At 38.1% G+C, this 16278-nt stretch overlaps 2 protein-coding genes across 2 annotated transcripts; both read left to right on the top strand.

Moving 5' to 3' along the window:
- Positions 1-286: 286 nt before the first annotated feature.
- Positions 287-10326, top strand: me2 (malic enzyme 2, NAD(+)-dependent, mitochondrial). Its single transcript, XM_077523026.1, has 15 exons — positions 287-451; positions 2002-2150; positions 4965-5098; positions 5184-5333; positions 6427-6502; positions 6586-6747; positions 6829-7042; positions 7618-7715; positions 7794-7907; positions 8033-8144; positions 8698-8840; positions 9070-9172; positions 9244-9314; positions 9467-9565; positions 9651-10326. Exons 2-15 carry the CDS (start codon positions 2034-2036, stop codon positions 9813-9815), a joined length of 1758 nt encoding a protein of 585 aa, XP_077379152.1. The 5' UTR covers positions 287-451; positions 2002-2033; the 3' UTR covers positions 9816-10326.
- A 951-nt stretch (positions 10327-11277) lies between these two features.
- On the top strand, positions 11278-14065 carry elac1 (elaC ribonuclease Z 1). Its single transcript, XM_077523027.1, has 5 exons — positions 11278-11586; positions 11955-12161; positions 12236-12294; positions 12996-13206; positions 13320-14065. The coding sequence occupies exons 1-5, from the start codon at positions 11313-11315 to the stop codon at positions 13796-13798; spliced, it is 1230 nt and encodes a 409-aa protein (XP_077379153.1). The 5' UTR covers positions 11278-11312; the 3' UTR covers positions 13799-14065.
- The last annotated feature ends 2213 nt before the right edge of the window (positions 14066-16278 follow it).

The raw sequence follows: 16278 nt of genomic DNA, 5'->3' as shown, positions 1-16278 counted from the left end.
CGAAATATTTTAAGTAAGATTATCATTAATAATACCAATTATTTAATAAAAATGCATGTCGTGTTAGATGCATACAACTGTATTTTATTATTGACCAAGCAATTTAACCAATTATTTTATCTAATTTTGGCCATATGTATGCTCATACATATAATAGTTGGCCCACCACTACTGTACTTTGTTTTTTTTACAGTAAAGTGACGGCGCATTTGTTTTGTTTTGTTTTTTTAAGCGATGGCGCGCATGTTGTTACTTACGGTAAACGTCAAACTGGAATCCCGTCTTCTGATTGGCTGAGCGCGCAAGTTCCTCTTGACTACGAGTGCCAATCTTCTTCTCTCGGTCTGTGGCTTCTGCTGCCACTGGAACAGTCAACGAAGTCGCCGGCAGTTACTGGAATAATGCCCCTGAAAGATTCACTTTAAAAGAACCACGGTGACATAAAACCAAGGTAAGTCGTCATTTAAAAACGTGCGCCACTGAGGAACTTGCCAAGAGTTTTGAGAGGGTGGCTGACTGAGCGAATAAATATCTGTGACGTGCGCTTGCGTCAGTTCAACACGCAACGGTATGTGTTATACATTTTTAAAATAGCTTCCGAAACAGGTCCACCGTCTGTAACGTCAGGCCTAATGTGTTATTGCTGTTATTAGCAGCGCGTGACAGGCGGCTAAGCTATCCGCATAGCTTGCTAGTGCAGCTCCATTCATTCCGAATGGCGTCGTACTGAGCTTCAAGCGGTCCTACTGTACTGTACTGAACTGTACTTTAACGAGACGCTACCTTGCTTCACGAGTTACACATTAAACATAGAGGCAACATACTCAAAGTCGCCACCACTGTCCTTTAGACGCATTATGATTACGGTATTGGAATGAATGGTCCCTTAAATCAGGTGACACTGATCTCTCCCCCGACATTATAAAACTTCATACATGAAAGCATGTCAGTAGGTGTGTTTTTAGTGTACACTACACCTCGAGATAATGGTTATTGTCTGCGAAAGAGGAAACGAGCTTATTATGTTAGCTCAGGATTAACCAACAGAGGAGCCTGAAATGTTGTGATTTGAGTTTAGAGAACCACTTTTTTTTTCTTTCCATAGAATAGAATTTAAATGAACTGCTGCCTTAAATTTACCTGTTCACTTTTTTCTACCTGTGGAATTTATCCTCAAGCTTTTCGCTCCAACGCTTTTGGCGGAGTCGTGCTGAATAATGTGGATGATCAGTTGTTCTCAAACTGAGAGGAAGTGAAATAGAGATTGGTCACATTGGCCCAGACTTGAAAATTGCTTACATATTTTCTTTGGGTTGGCTGACAACTAAAGTTCAAGTCAAATGCACAGGAGACACTTAAAATCACAATTCTACTTCAAATGCAGGCCCCCTTTCTCTCACGTTGCTAAACCAGGTCACCAAAATATTCAAAAGCAGCCCCACCTTCCTGTATCTGCATATGTAATCATTTCCTTCTTTCTTCGTGTGGAGCAGCAATGAGATAAGGATTATGTCCGTCCCTCAAAGCTTTATTTTCACGCACTGATGTCGACATGAAGATTAAAGACTTCAGTGTTTCTAATCCTTCACTGTGTGAATTGTCTCTTTTTATGTGTTTTAATGGAACCCCCCCCATATTGACTTTATACAAATAATGTACATATATAATGTCAAAATGAGTAATATGTCACTAATTGTCATTTTTAAAACATATTCACAATTACGCCATCTTCTGTACACTATTTCCAAGGGGGAAAAAAAAGTATTTTCTACTGCACTGACTACTTCCTAATTTCTTCTGAGGCCATTTTAGGTAGTCGACTAGTTGAGCCTGAATTCCGTCCATGCGCCCAAAGCTGGTTGCTTCAAACAATTTCATTAAAATGGCTACAGAACATGACATTTTTATTTCCTGATTGATTCTGCAGCCCCTTTTGGCTGTTGCTTCATCATTCAAGGCACCGTCTGTCTTCAGCCTTCCTCTCTCACTATTTCCTCTCAGCTTTTCGGCTCCCAGACTGTCGACGGTCCATCATGTTGTCCCGGCTGAGGCGCAGCTTTTCCTTGAGGCCTGCCTTTGTGTCTGCCTGCAGATGGGCGCACACCAAAGAGAAGGGCAAGCCGTTAATGCTCAACCCCCGCACCAACAAAGTAAGTGTGCTTTGATGAACGCGTACAATATGTTATCATAATGAGTTATCACATAATGAGTGTATAGTTATTATTGTGCGCCAAAGTGAAAAACAATTACTGAACATGTAGTAGAGTAGTGTATATGTTACATGTAACATGTACTGAAAGAAAATTGAAAAAAAAAATACATCTGCAGAATAACTTCATTTACATTGTGTATACTCCTTGCACACACACTGGCAATGATAAGCGCTCCTGCCACCTAGTGTAGTGGATGCGCAATGACAATTGTCGTGGGGGAAAAAAACAAAACAAACATGTTCCCTAGGGTCACACATGATGATGGCTGGTATCACCCCAGGCATGCGCCACTATTTGAGAAGGGTTGGTCTAATAATCTTTTTTTTTTTTTTTTTTTTTTTTTTTTTTTTTTTTTTTTTTTTTTTTTTTTTTTTTTAAAGAAGGCATTTTTCATTTGTTCATTCGTTCTCCAAACCACTTTATACTCGTCTCTAGTAGTGTTGTTCCGATACCGTTTTTTGGCCCCCGATACCAATACCCAGCTTTGCAGTATCGGCCGATACCATACCGATACTTAGGTTTTTTTTTTTTCCCTCAACATGAAAAAGCTGTCCTGCTATTGGTTCAGAGCGTTCAAGGGCCAATAGGATATCTTAGATCGGCATGCAGTGAACATGTCACATACCGGTGAATGTCGTGCACGAGCAAGACACAAGATGCTGCATCCAAAATCCTATATTAGCGTTGGAATTAATGGTATCGGCATGTTACTTGTGAGTACTCACCGCTACCGCTACCACTGTTTTAATGCAGTATCGGCGCCTCTGCCGATGCCAGTATCGGAGCAACACTAGTATCTAGGCATTATATTTATTATTGTGTATGAATTAATCAGAATGATAATTTTCAATAATATTATGTCTCTTTATAACAGAAGTTACTTTCTAAATAAATGTTTGTAAAATAGTATGAAATATCATGTATTGTAATAAATTGAATATTTTTTTCATATTTCTATTGTGTTTTTTTTTTTTTTTTTTTCATTTTCAATCTCCAACGGAAAATATGGGAAATTTCAAGGCAATTTCAACTCTGTGGTGTGGTGTTGCGTTGTGTTGTGTTGTGTTGTGTTGTGTTGTGTTGAATAAATCCACTCTGACTCGTCGCTCCTCACTAGCTTTCTCATTTGTGAAAGTGGAGACGTTCTTGAGATGCAGCAAATCAAATCTGGCGAGTCTGAGACATCAGTCAGACAGTCTCGTCGAAGCCACACAACATCCATAATGATTTCTTGCAGCAGAACAACAATTCTTAAGCCTTATTTTGGTCACAATTTCAAACCTTACACAGTTTTGTTGGTGTTTATTCATGCTGTGAATTTTAATGGCTCACTGCTGTGTTTTTGTGAATGGGCTTTGTGATATAGCTGGAACATCATGAATGAGGCTGTACTGGTTATGTCCCACTTTGACCTGACCAAAAGTTTTGTCGTGCTAAAAATAGACATTCCAGCCTTACACGTAAACAGGTCCCTCACTAACCAACTGTGTTCAACTCTTAGCAATCATCTGCAATGTTGTTGTATCGTGTTTAAGTGTAGTGTTCACACCAACCCGAATACATTTTCAGCATGTTGCAATCACTATCGTGACTAAACTAATGAGAGAAAAGTGTTCCATCAGCATGACTTTGCATATTGCAGAGGATCCCCTCACCCTGTCCATCATAAGGAGCCTTAGATGCGAGAGATTAGTGTTATATGAATATATGCCACCGCCATGTTTCTGTCCTTTTATTGGCTTCCCGTATAGAGAATGCCCTTCTCCCTTTCCAAAATGCTTTCGTGTGCTCTTTTCTCTCAGCTGTCAGGCTTCTCCTGTCAGGAGTGAAAAAGTCAGCATGTTCTAATGGCACTCTGCCACCTCGTGGAAAATACGTATACGTGGCCTGACTAGCAGAATATACCGTACCTCAAATGTGCGTGAATTAACTGTTGAGTAGCAGGTGTTAGACTGGAGAAATGTATTCTTACTAATGCATTTAAAAAGGAGGTTAAAAAGGAGTTTAACTGATGTGAAGAATTTTGTTCAATGAAAAAGAGAGATGTGTTTTAAGTGGATTCCTCAGGGGAAAATGCAGGCTTCGATTTGAGGTGAGCCATTTGTTCAAGTGAAATAGTCCGGGGAATAGACGTCTAATTGAGGTGAGGCATATTTATTGATTTAAGTGGAATCCTCTGGAAAAGGAGCCTTCTAATTAAGGCAAAGCATTTATTTATTGCAATGAATCCTTTGACTGCGATTGGTTGGCAACCAGTCCAGGGTGTCCCCCGCCTACTGCCCAGAGCCAGCTGAGATAGGCGCCAGCAGCCCCCGCGACCCCTGTGAGGAATAAGCGGTCAAGAAAATGAATGAATGAATGAATGAATGAATCCTTTTGAGGAAAAACATGTGGCGAGGTGTTTATTTATTTAAGTGGAGTCCTTGAGGTAAATGAGGTGTCTAATTTGGGGCGAGGCATTTATTTTTACAAGTGGAATTCTCAGGGGAAAACGGAGGCACATTTAAGTGAGACGTTCACTTGACGGTGAATTCGTCGAATTAGTGGAACTTAGACATCTTATTGAGACAGGCATTTATTTGTTATTTCAAGAGGAATCAAATATTGGAGGAAAAACAATATACTGTATAAAGTGGATAACCATACAATTATCTTTACAATAAACATTTTAACAGCCTCCTGTAAATGTGAACGCCACGCAACATGTTTGTTCGCTGCTTCTCACTGTTGTCACTTTATGCGTTTCCCCAGGGAATGGCCTTTTCTTTACAGGAGCGACAGATCTTGGGCTTACACGGCCTGCTGCCTCCTAAAGTAGAAACTCAAGACCTCCAGGCCATGCGCTTCCAGAACAATCTCAAGAAAATGACAGATCCCCTTGAAAAGTAAAGACATGTTGCGGCAAGCATTGGTTAAAAAAATATATATATATCTGTTTTGCATTGTAATTTCTTCTGTTTAACCGTGCAGGTACGTTTATTTGATGGGCATCCAGGAGAGAAACGAGAGGCTCTTCTACAGGGTGCTGATGGGAGACATTGAGGAGCTGATGCCCATCGTGTACACCCCCACCGTTGGCCTGGCCTGCACACAGTATGGGCACATCTTTAGGCGACCCAAGTAAGGAATCCTTCAACGACTCACTTGACATTTTCACACTGATTAACGGGGGTAGGCAACGTATGGCCAGTGGGCAAAATGCTCTGGTACTCGGTTCTTTAAAACCCCTCATTGTTAAAGAGATACTTCACTTATTTAGCCCATTATAGCAATAAAAAGTTAATATTTTGTCTATAATTAATTTGATACGTTCATTATTGTTCACATACAAATAGTACCTTTAAAAACACATTTTGCAACTTGCCTGTTTTCTAGGTTTGGTCATGTGACATTCACAAGCTGAGCTGTGATTGGTTACCTGAGCCCTTGTGATGTCATTTTCAGTCGACAGCAAGTTGCAAAATGTGTTTTTAAAGGTACTAATTGAAAAAATCAAATTTATTATTGGCAAAATATTAATGTTTGACTGCCAAAAATGGCTAAATAAGTAAAGTATCCCTTTAATTTAGCTGTTAACTACTAAATATTTAACTAATATGTATGTTTGTTTGTTTTTTAATGTAGGCATTTAATTAAATAAATGGTTAATTGATCTGTTGTCGAATAAATAAATAAAGGTTTATTGTGTGACACGTCATGTATGAAGAAATGGTTTGCATATAAGTAAAATATTTCCTTTTGACCGGATTGATGCCTCCTGGCTTGTTTAATTTTTCATTTTTATATCAATATTTGATTCAAAAATATTTAACAAAATAAATAAAATATATGGAAATAATGATTTACAAAATAAAAAAAAAGTATTGCAATAAATGTGGTATTAAAGTTTAAATTATTTATTAATCTCACCAAATTATTGGTTAAGTACTTTGAATAATGAATTAAAAATATTTGTAAACTACATATTTTACATAGACATTGAAAAATGAGTTTATTATTGTTTTAAATGATCAAAAAACTATTTTACACATTTACATACATATTTTATTTATTTATTTGTTTGTTTAACTTTTTCTTTTTTTTTTTTTTTTGAAACCCATCCAGGAACCTGGTTTATATGTCCATTTTTTAAATAAAATGTGACCCTTAAGCACAAAATTGCATGTGAAAACGAACAACAAAGGTATAGGAAATCTATTTGTTTCTGTCCTAGGGGCTTGTTCATCTCCATTCTGGATAAAGGACACATCCGCTCCATCTTGGACAACTGGCCAGAGACCAATGTGGCCGTGAGGATCCTCTCCCAAATTCTCAGATGAATGCAAGTTGTAGTACAAATACATGTTGTTAACTAACACTTGTTCTCTTGTAGGCAGTCGTGGTGACTGATGGCGAGCGTATTTTAGGCCTGGGGGACCTGGGTGTTTATGGAATGGGCATCCCTGTTGGCAAACTCTGCCTGTACACAGCATGCGCCGGCATCAGACCCGAGAAGTGCCTGCCTGTCGTGATTGACGTCGGCACAGACAACGAGGTGACAACTTAGGCGCTCTGTTAAATCCCAAGCCGTAAAATCTAATCATTCTCTTCATGCCTGTTCTCGCCCACCAATCAGACTCTCCTCAAGGATCCGCTCTACATGGGCCTGTACCAGAGGAGAGACCGCTCTCAAGCTTATGACGACCTCATTGACGAGTTCATGGAGGCCGTGGTGGACAAATATGGGCAGGACACGCTGATCCAGTTTGAGGATTTTGGGAACCACAACGCTTTTCGATTCCTTAGGAAGTACAGGGAGAAGTACTGCACCTTCAACGACGATATCCAAGGTTCAGTAATTATGCTCAAAATTGGATACTGTAGTTCCTCAAATATCGTAAGCGGGTGCTTGGTGTGTCGTCCACTTGAATATTTAAACACCTCACCTGTACAATATGGAGAGAAAAGCGGCATTCTTCAGTCCGTCCTGGACAAAAACAGCATTGAGAATAAGCGAAGTGCGCATTAAGTTTGCGCATGCGCGAGTGAAAAAACGAGGCTACCGACTACCCTATCAATTTGAATGGCGGAGATTAGAGTGGTGACAATCTTTGCGTAACTGTACACTTTAGAGCTTGCAAGTCAACTTCCCCGATGTCAGTAAACCACATGCTATGCATGTTAATAAAAACAGCAACTTCCAGCGGTTGAAACGTTTCTTTCAGAGCCGATTCCATTGGATCCAGTTCATTTTCAATGACCGTTTGGTAGTTTCGCCTACCCACAATGCACCACGCTGCTACCCATAATGCACCTTGAATTCGAGATGCGCACTTTGGTTATTAAAAATCCTTGAATCCAGGAATTACTAACACAAATACATTCATATTTATACGTATAATTGTGTGCATGTTTCTTATTGAAGGCACTGCAGCTGTGGCCCTTGCTGGTCTGCTTGCAGCTCAGAGGGCCACTGGGAAGCCCATCACAGAACACAAAGTGCTTTTCCTCGGAGCCGGAGAGGTAAACTTGTGGTTTCCCCAGTCAATCTTATTTTGTTTTTTTTACATTGAAATGTTGCACTTCCTGTCTCGTCCGCAGGCTGCTCTCGGCATCGCAAACCTAATTGTCATGGCCATGATGGAGTCTGGCATGTCGCAGGCGGACGCCAGGGAAAAGATCTGGATGTTCGACAAAGACGGCTTACTCGTAAAGGTCAGCAGAGGCATTGAGGACGCACGGAAGTCGTCTGTGTTGCTTCCTGTCTGGCTCAGTGAAGTTGCTAACTTCAATAATGTGTTGTTGTTGTTATTGATTGGCTGCTCTGGTTGTGTCTTCAGGGAAGGTTGCAGGCAACGGACGGCAACCAGGAAGCATTTGTTCATGACAGTCCTGGTGACGTTCACAGCTTTTTGGATGCCGTCAACACCATCAGACCTACAGCTATCATTGGTAAGTGCGTGTTTATCAGGCTTTTGTGTTCAGCTATTCAGTCATTAGTCTGAACCATGAAATATATGAGAGAACATTCAGAATCTTTGTATGTATTTATTGGACAAACATTTTTTTTAAATCAACTTCCACATGACTTGAGTTGTAGGGTCACAATGCTATGTGTACATTTGTCAAAAATATAATAATTAACAGACATCAAACATATTAGTGTTTCCAAAAATCAGAAAGAAAATTCCCCACTATTAATAATAAGTATAGATGTCTCTCCTTTCTCAATAGGGGCGATCTTGCACGGTCGCTGGGTGATACTGCCCTCTAAAGGATTATCCATGCAATGCATGTGTCAGAGTTTTAATGGGGAAAAAAAATATTATACTCATGAAATAGAGGGCTCAAAATGTCTTGTATTTAGTATGATACGTTTGGCTTTGTAAATATTAAAAAAATAAAAAATTTTGAATGTATATTAGGGGGGCGGGGTAAGGTGCTAGCTGCTAATCTCACACTGCACTCATGTCTAACTTGAAATATTTATCTGGCCCACTGGCAGGCGTGGCGGGAGCCGGTCGACTGTTCAGCCACGACGTCATCAAGGCCATGGGCGCCATGAACGAGCGGCCCATCATCTTCGCCCTGAGCAACCCCACTGCCAAAGCAGAGTGCACCGCCGAAGACGCTTACACGCTTACAGACGTACACCATTTATGGTTTTGCAAATCATATACACAGTATAGTGAACTCCCGCATATTCACAGTTGCGCATTCTGGAATTGTTTTATTCGTGGCATTTACGGGCAATTATAAACCTTTTGTGTGGGCATAAATTCCACACAAATTTTTGCTATTCGCAGCAGGGCTCTCATAAGGGGGTTCACTCTGTCAGGATTTATTGTTGTTCTAACAGCACAACATTCACACACAGGGTAGATGTCTTTTTGCCAGCGGTAGTCCATTTGATCCCGTAACTCTGCGTGACGGACGAGTCTTCACTCCCGGACAAGGCAACAACGCTTACATCTTTCCCGGTGAGCAACACAAAGGAAATGCGCTTTACTGTTGAGGAGCAGTTGAGCATCATGTTATTTTTGTGTGACAGGTGTGGCTCTGGCCGTTATCCTGAGCGGCGTGCGCCACATCAGCGACACGGTGTTCTTGGAGGCCGCCAAGGTCCGTTATTACCATACATAAGGTTTTTTGTTGTTGTTTTTTCCCTCTTAATAATATGCATGTATCCTCTTAACAGTCCTACTTTTTTTTCTTGTAAATTTGTGACTTATGTTGGTCCACTAGTAGTGCCTCACTTGCTGTTATTGTTGCAGACGCTGGCAGAGCAGCTGACCGACAAAGAGCTGGAAGAAGGCCGACTGTATCCACCTCTGTCTAACATCAGAGAAGTTTCTCTCCAGATGGCTGTCAAGGCAAGACAAATACATTTCAGCCAGCCCGTTCCTACAATGACATCATTGTTACGAAGCGCTCTTGACTGCGTATGTGTATTTGCAGGTGGTGGAGTACGTGTACGCCAAAGGCATGGCGTTTCGCTACCCGGAGCCGGTGGACAAGAATGCCTTTGTGCACGCCACCGTGTGGAACACTAATTATGACTCCTTCCTGCCCGACACCTACGACTGGCCCGGGGTCAGCTTCAGCCCCGAGTCGAGAAACTAAATGTATACTCACTCACTCCTAGTACCCTTGTGCACATCCCTCTGCAGAACATGTATTATGTTACATGGCAGCTGCCACGTGACAGCATTTTAGTTTGACATTGTCGCTGTTCTTTCTTGCCTCACAAATACATTCAACACTTGCACGCTCTAGTGGCACAAAAGGGCAGCACAAAAATATAATTTTAAGGGGTGAAAACTTACAATATCAGCACTGATCATTTTTCGAGTATACAGATTTGGGTATGTGTACTTATTGTGAACTTTATAGCAAACATTATTTATGACATTGCTCAATAGATAAAATTCAATGTCTTGTTTTGCACTTATTATGTTTGACCAAGGTACATCTTTAAAGGGTTTTTTTTCCCAAAAAAAAAACACTCCAAGTAGAAAAAAATCATGGCTGTATCATGCAGCTGTTTGTCCATCCTATGTTTTTGTTGTGTAATTCTATTTGCTGTTGTGTATTGTTTAGGGCACTCCTTTTAATGACTTACCATCGTTACTCTCCTACCCTGAGATGCGAAAACAGCATAGTATAAATGAACCACTGCTTTTAAAAGTCAAGGCCTACAAAGAGAACTTCTTGGTGTTATTGATATAAGGACCATGGGGACTCTGATTAATGATGTTATCTCACACTTGAAAAACTTATGGCTTCAAATCTTAGATCAGTATTGCCTTCTCTATATGGTCCTTGTTGGTGTTGCTTGTGTGTCAAGGAGCATTAAGTACGCAGTTTCCTCTCACAATGTTGAAAATACTTTCTCGAATTGTGTCATGCAGAATGAAGTACATGTAGTTTCTAACCTGTTTGAGTATTTGAAATCCCAATGTGATAGCCTAATATATTTTCTGTACTTTGCAGATTTTTACAGCACATACCAGTCATTTTTGCTAAATCAACGTGTGGGAAAAAAAAAAAAAAAAGAGTGAAATATGACCTGTTTAGTGGGTCTATTTTTTCTAATTTCCTGTAGTATGTGTTCAGATATTTTGTACACAAAATGTTTCGTTTTTGCTACATATTGCTGCATAAATTAGTCACACTGGATGCATACAAACCTCACGACCTAAAAGGAAACAAACATATTACTTTGATAACTTGGTGTTTAGGACGGTGTTAAATGTCAGGACGTCTTCTAAGTTAAGTTGTAAGTTTGTCTTGTGTTTAAATGATGGACTCAGAATGTAGCTTTTGTTGTAATACTGCATGTGGTCTGTTTAAAATGTATTTATTTCAAGAACATTTACATTAACTGTTGGTCTGTCACTGTACTGAGTGATACGTATTTTTGTGGTATCATAAAAATATTTATTTGTATAAACTAAACAGTAAAATGGCCTTACCCTCTTTGCAGAGAACCCAATGTTGCTGCTGCTTAACAATACTCATATGTTTCTAGAAGTGATTAAAACGACTTGAAATGCACACGTGTCTATTTTCTATCGATACGCTGTACTTGACGTGGTATCCTACTGTTATGAACGCACCATGTCGTCGCACATCTGTCGTCATCTTTACGCGACGAATGTTGTCGACATCACTGCTCATGCTACGCCGCTTTTTAGGCTACTTTTGAAAACAACCCGTATTGCATCTTTTGCGGTCATGACCATGGACGTCACTTTCCTGGGGACGGGCTCGGCCTACCCGTCCCCGCACCGGGGCGCTTCGGCTCTGGTGCTGCGGAATGAGGGCGACTGTTGGTTGTTTGACTGTGGGGAAGGGACGCAGACTCAGCTGATGAAGAGCCACCTACGAGCCGGTCAGTCAGAGTCGCTTTAAGTAGTAAGTGTAAAATTAAAATGATTTAACTTACGATTAGCTAAAAGCAAAAATAATTACCCCGCACATTTGAATATTTACTTTAATAGAGAAACAAAAATGAAGTTTGACTTCGAGTTGGACTAACCTCGCATGAGATGTATTCAAGGACCACCAATAAAACAGGAACTCCAAAATTCTGATGGGAAAAAAAAAAGTCAGTGAATGAAACCTAACAACAAAAATAATACAAAGATGCTATAACATAGTGTCAACGTAATACAGAAGAAAAACAAATCTGTGGTTTACTGTGCACTATTCTCACATGTGGTCTAATACACAGGTACTAAAGTAAGATGTGTTTCTTAGGTCGTATCAGCAAGGTGTTCATCTCTCACCTTCACGGCGACCACCTGTTTGGTCTCCCGGGCCTCCTCTGCACCATAAGCCTCAACTTGACCTCTGACCCCCAGCCCAGTGTCAAATGCGTGGACGTGTTCGGGCCCCGCGGCCTCCGTCATTTCCTGCGCGTGACGTTGGGTTTGACGGGCTCGCAGCTACTCTTCCCTTACGCAGGTCAGTGCAGTAAAATCCACTCATTTTACATTTTTAATAAAAATTTTATGCTGGATATTGCTCCCTATGTGCAGTTCATGAACTGGAGCCCACACAAGACCAATGTCCAGAGGAGGGTCAGCTCAGCCTTGAGGTTTGTGCTCCCTCTTGATTTTAGTACAATTGTAAATTGATGTAAGTACTAAGTAATGATGCTTCTTTTATTTTTCTAGCTGAGAGGTAATAGTTCATGTTATATGGCTTAAAAAAAAAAAAAAAAAAATCAAATATGGCTAAAAAAAAATTAAAAAAAATAAAAACAAAATAATTTAATAAACATTCGATGTACATTCAATTAAAATGCGATAAATACAAATAAATTGCTTTTAAATAATTTTTTAAAAATAAGTCATTTTTAATTAACTAATCAATATGTTATTAAAATAAAATTTAAAGGCACAAAAATGATTTTCTCTTTTTTTTTCGTAAAATTTTGCACATAAATATAAAGATAAACTTCACTAACTGATTTTTTTTTCTTGTTCTAATTTTTTTTGTTTTTAATACAACAGACAAATTCATTATTTTGTCCTTTTTGTTTATTTATTTCTAATGTATATATTTTTAAATTAATGAACCCAATTGCAAACAGAACAGCATTTTTATTTTTTGTTTTTATTCATTTTCGGAATACGATGTTTTTATATTATCTTTTTCTTTTGGGGGGTGGGGGAATTACTATTTATAAAACACATTTAACAAAATAATAAAACTTGGGGGATCTTATTTTTTTTGTGTATGTTTTTTTAGTACTGTCCAGTGAACTGTGCAGTAAATGTGTCCTTTTGTGCATAGATGACAGAAGATCGCGGTCCTCGGCTCCCTCAGGAGCGGCCCGGCAGAAGCATCTCATTGGACGTCTCCTCCGACGCTTACTTCCTGTTTGAAGACAACAAGTTTGTGGTGAAAGCCTTCCGGTTGTTCCACCGCGTTCCCTCTTTCGGCTTCTGCGTGCACGAACGCGACCGACCCGGAAGACTCAAGACGGAGCAACTCAAACAACTCGGTTTGCCACTGACAATTATTATTGCATCATATTTTTTCATAGTAATAATGTCATCTTTACGAAGATAATATTGCTCAATAAATTGAAAACATTTTGTTGGTTGTCCCCCTCAGGCTTGAAACCCGGCCCTCTGTACGGGCGTCTCAAAGCGGGTCACCAGGTTCAGCTGGAAAACGGGCAAGTGATTTTGCCCGGCGAGGTTCTGGAAGAGAGCGCCCCCGGGAGGAAAGTGTGCATTCTGGGGGACTGCAGCTCGATGCCGGGCGGCGGTCTGGCCGTCTGCAGGGGGGCCGACCTCCTGGTGCACGAGGCCACCCTGGAGGAGGCGCACAGGGACAAGGCGGTGGAGCACGGGCACAGCACGCCCGGGATGGCGGCGGCGTTGGCGCGGGCCTGCGGCGCTCGGAGGCTGGTCTTGTATCACTTCAGCCAGAGGTACAAACCTGAAAAACTGCACGCAGACGGGGACGACGACGACGTCTCGGAGCTCCGACGTCAGGCCGAAGAAGTTCTCCGTGACGACAACGTGGAAGTCATTCTGGCTGAAGACTTTCTCACCATCGACATTCCTCTTCGCAGAGCTAAATCATAACTAATTATGTTCTCCAAAGACGCGAGTGGGTGACTTCATGAGAAAGATGCAAGATGATGATGCGTACGCCTCGTTTTGACATTCTCAGAAAGTCACTCGGACAAAAAGAGAAACCTTTTGAGAATTCACCACAGCCAGCATTCATTATCATTGCTGACTTTAGCTTTGGATTTTTAATATATTTTTTTTTAACATAAACACATGTTCAAATGTTGTATTCTTCACCTTTTTCATCTAAAAAAAACTCAAATAAAATGTGCAATTCTCCATTGTTTTGTTTTTTTTAACTCATCCATAAAATTACAAAATAGTGCTATTATTTTTCACTTTTAGAAAGATTATATTTGTAAGCATATAAGTAATTTGTAAGCAAAAAGTACTCAATTTTTTAAAATTTATTTATTTTTATTCAAGGTATCAGTTATTGTACTATATTTTTTTCCTTTAATTTTTTTTTCTTTCTTTTTTTGTACAAATCCCAAAATGTAATTACAAAATAGCTGTCTCATTAAATATTGGCTATTTAAAAGTACAGTACATTCTAAATTTATTAAAAGTAAAAAAAAATAAAAACTTTTACACTGAATTTTTCAGTTTGTATTTTATTTTATTTTTTCAAAATGACCATGTTTTTAAACGACCATGTTATATATATCGTAAGGCATCTTAAAAAATATATATATAAAAAAAAAAATATATATATATATATATATATGTGTTTTTTTTTTTTTTTTTTCAACGACAATGAATAGTAAGGCGTTTTTGTTTTTATTTTAAAAACAACCATGTAAGGCGTTTTTTTTAAACGACCATGTATTGTAAGGCATTTTTTATTTTTTTATTTTTTAACGACCATGAATAGTAAGGCGTTTTTTTTTGTTTTTTTTTAACGACCATGTATAGTAAGGCATTTTTTTTTTAAATAACCATGTATAGTAAGGCATTTTTTTTTTTAAACGAGCATGTATAGTAAGGCGTTTTTTTTTTTTTTTTAAACGACAATGAATAGTAAGGCGTTTTTGTTTTTATTTTAAAAACAACCATGTATAGTAAGGCATTTTTTTAAAACGACCATGAATAGTAAGACATTTTTTATTTTTTTATTTTTTAACGACCATGAATAGTAAGGCGTTTTTTTTTTGTTTTTTTTTAACGACCATGTATAGTAAGGCATTTTTTTTAAAACAACCATGAATAGTAAGACATTTTTTATTTTTTTATTTTTTAACGACCATGAATAGTAAGGCGTTTTTTTTTTGTTTTTTTTTAACGACAATGTATAGTAAGGCATTTTTTTTAAAATAACCATGTATAGTAAGGCGTTTTTTTTTAAACGACCATGTATAGTAAGGCATTTTTTTTTTTTTTAAATGAGCATGTATAGTAAGGCGTTTTTGTTTTTATTTTAAAAACAACCATGTATAGTAAGGCATTTTTTTTAAACGACCATGAATAGTAAGACATTTTTTATTTTTTTATTTTTTAACGACCATGAATAGTAAGGCGTTTTTTTTTTGTTTTTTTTTAATGACCATGTATAGTAAGGCATTTTTTTTAAAACAACCATGAATAGTAAGACATTTTTTATTTTTTTATTTTTTAACGACCATGAATAGTAAGGCGTTTTTTTTTTGTTTTTTTTTAACGACCATGTATAGTAAGGCATTTTTTTTTAAATAACCATGTATAGTAAGGCGTTTTTTTTTAAACGACCATGTATAGTAAGGCATTTTTTTTTTTTTAAATGAGCATGTATAGTAAGGCGTTTTTGTTTTTATTTTAAAAACAACCACGTATAGTAAGGCATTTTTTTTAAACGACCATGTATAGTAAGGCGTTTTTTTTAAACGACCATGGTAAGGCATTTTTTTTAAACGACCATGTATAGTAAGGCGTTTTGGTTTTTTTTAAATGACAATGAATAGTAAAGCGTTTTTGTTTTTATTTTAAAAACAACCATGTATAGTAAGGTGTTTTTTTTAAACGACCATGAATAGTAAGGCGTTTTTGTTTTTATTTTAAAAACAACCATGAATAGTAAGGCATTTTTTATTTTTTTATTTTTTAACGACCATGTATAGTAAGGCATTTCTTTTTTAAAATAACCATGTATAGTAAGGCATTTTTTTTTTTTTAAACGACCATGTATAGTAAGGCGTTTTTGTTTTTTTTTGTTTTTTTTAACGACCATGTATAGTAAGGCTTTTTTTTTTTTTTAAACGACCATGTATAGTAAGGCGTTTTTGTTTTTATTTTAAAAACAACCATGTATAGTCAGGCGTTTTTTTTAAACGACGATGTATAGTAAGGCATTTTATTTTATTTTTTAAACGACCATGTATAGTAAGGCGTTTTTGTTTTTATTTTAAAAAACAACCATGTATAGTAAGGCGTTTTTTTTTTTAAACGACCATGAATAGTAAGGCGTTTTTGTTTTTATTTTAAAAACAACCATGTATAGTAAGGCGTTTTTGTTTTTA

Source organism: Festucalex cinctus, chromosome 5, assembly GCF_051991245.1.
Source record: "Festucalex cinctus isolate MCC-2025b chromosome 5, RoL_Fcin_1.0, whole genome shotgun sequence".
NCBI classification, from domain to species: domain Eukaryota; kingdom Metazoa; phylum Chordata; class Actinopteri; order Syngnathiformes; family Syngnathidae; genus Festucalex; species Festucalex cinctus.
This window is presented reverse-complemented; position numbering and strand designations above follow the sequence as displayed.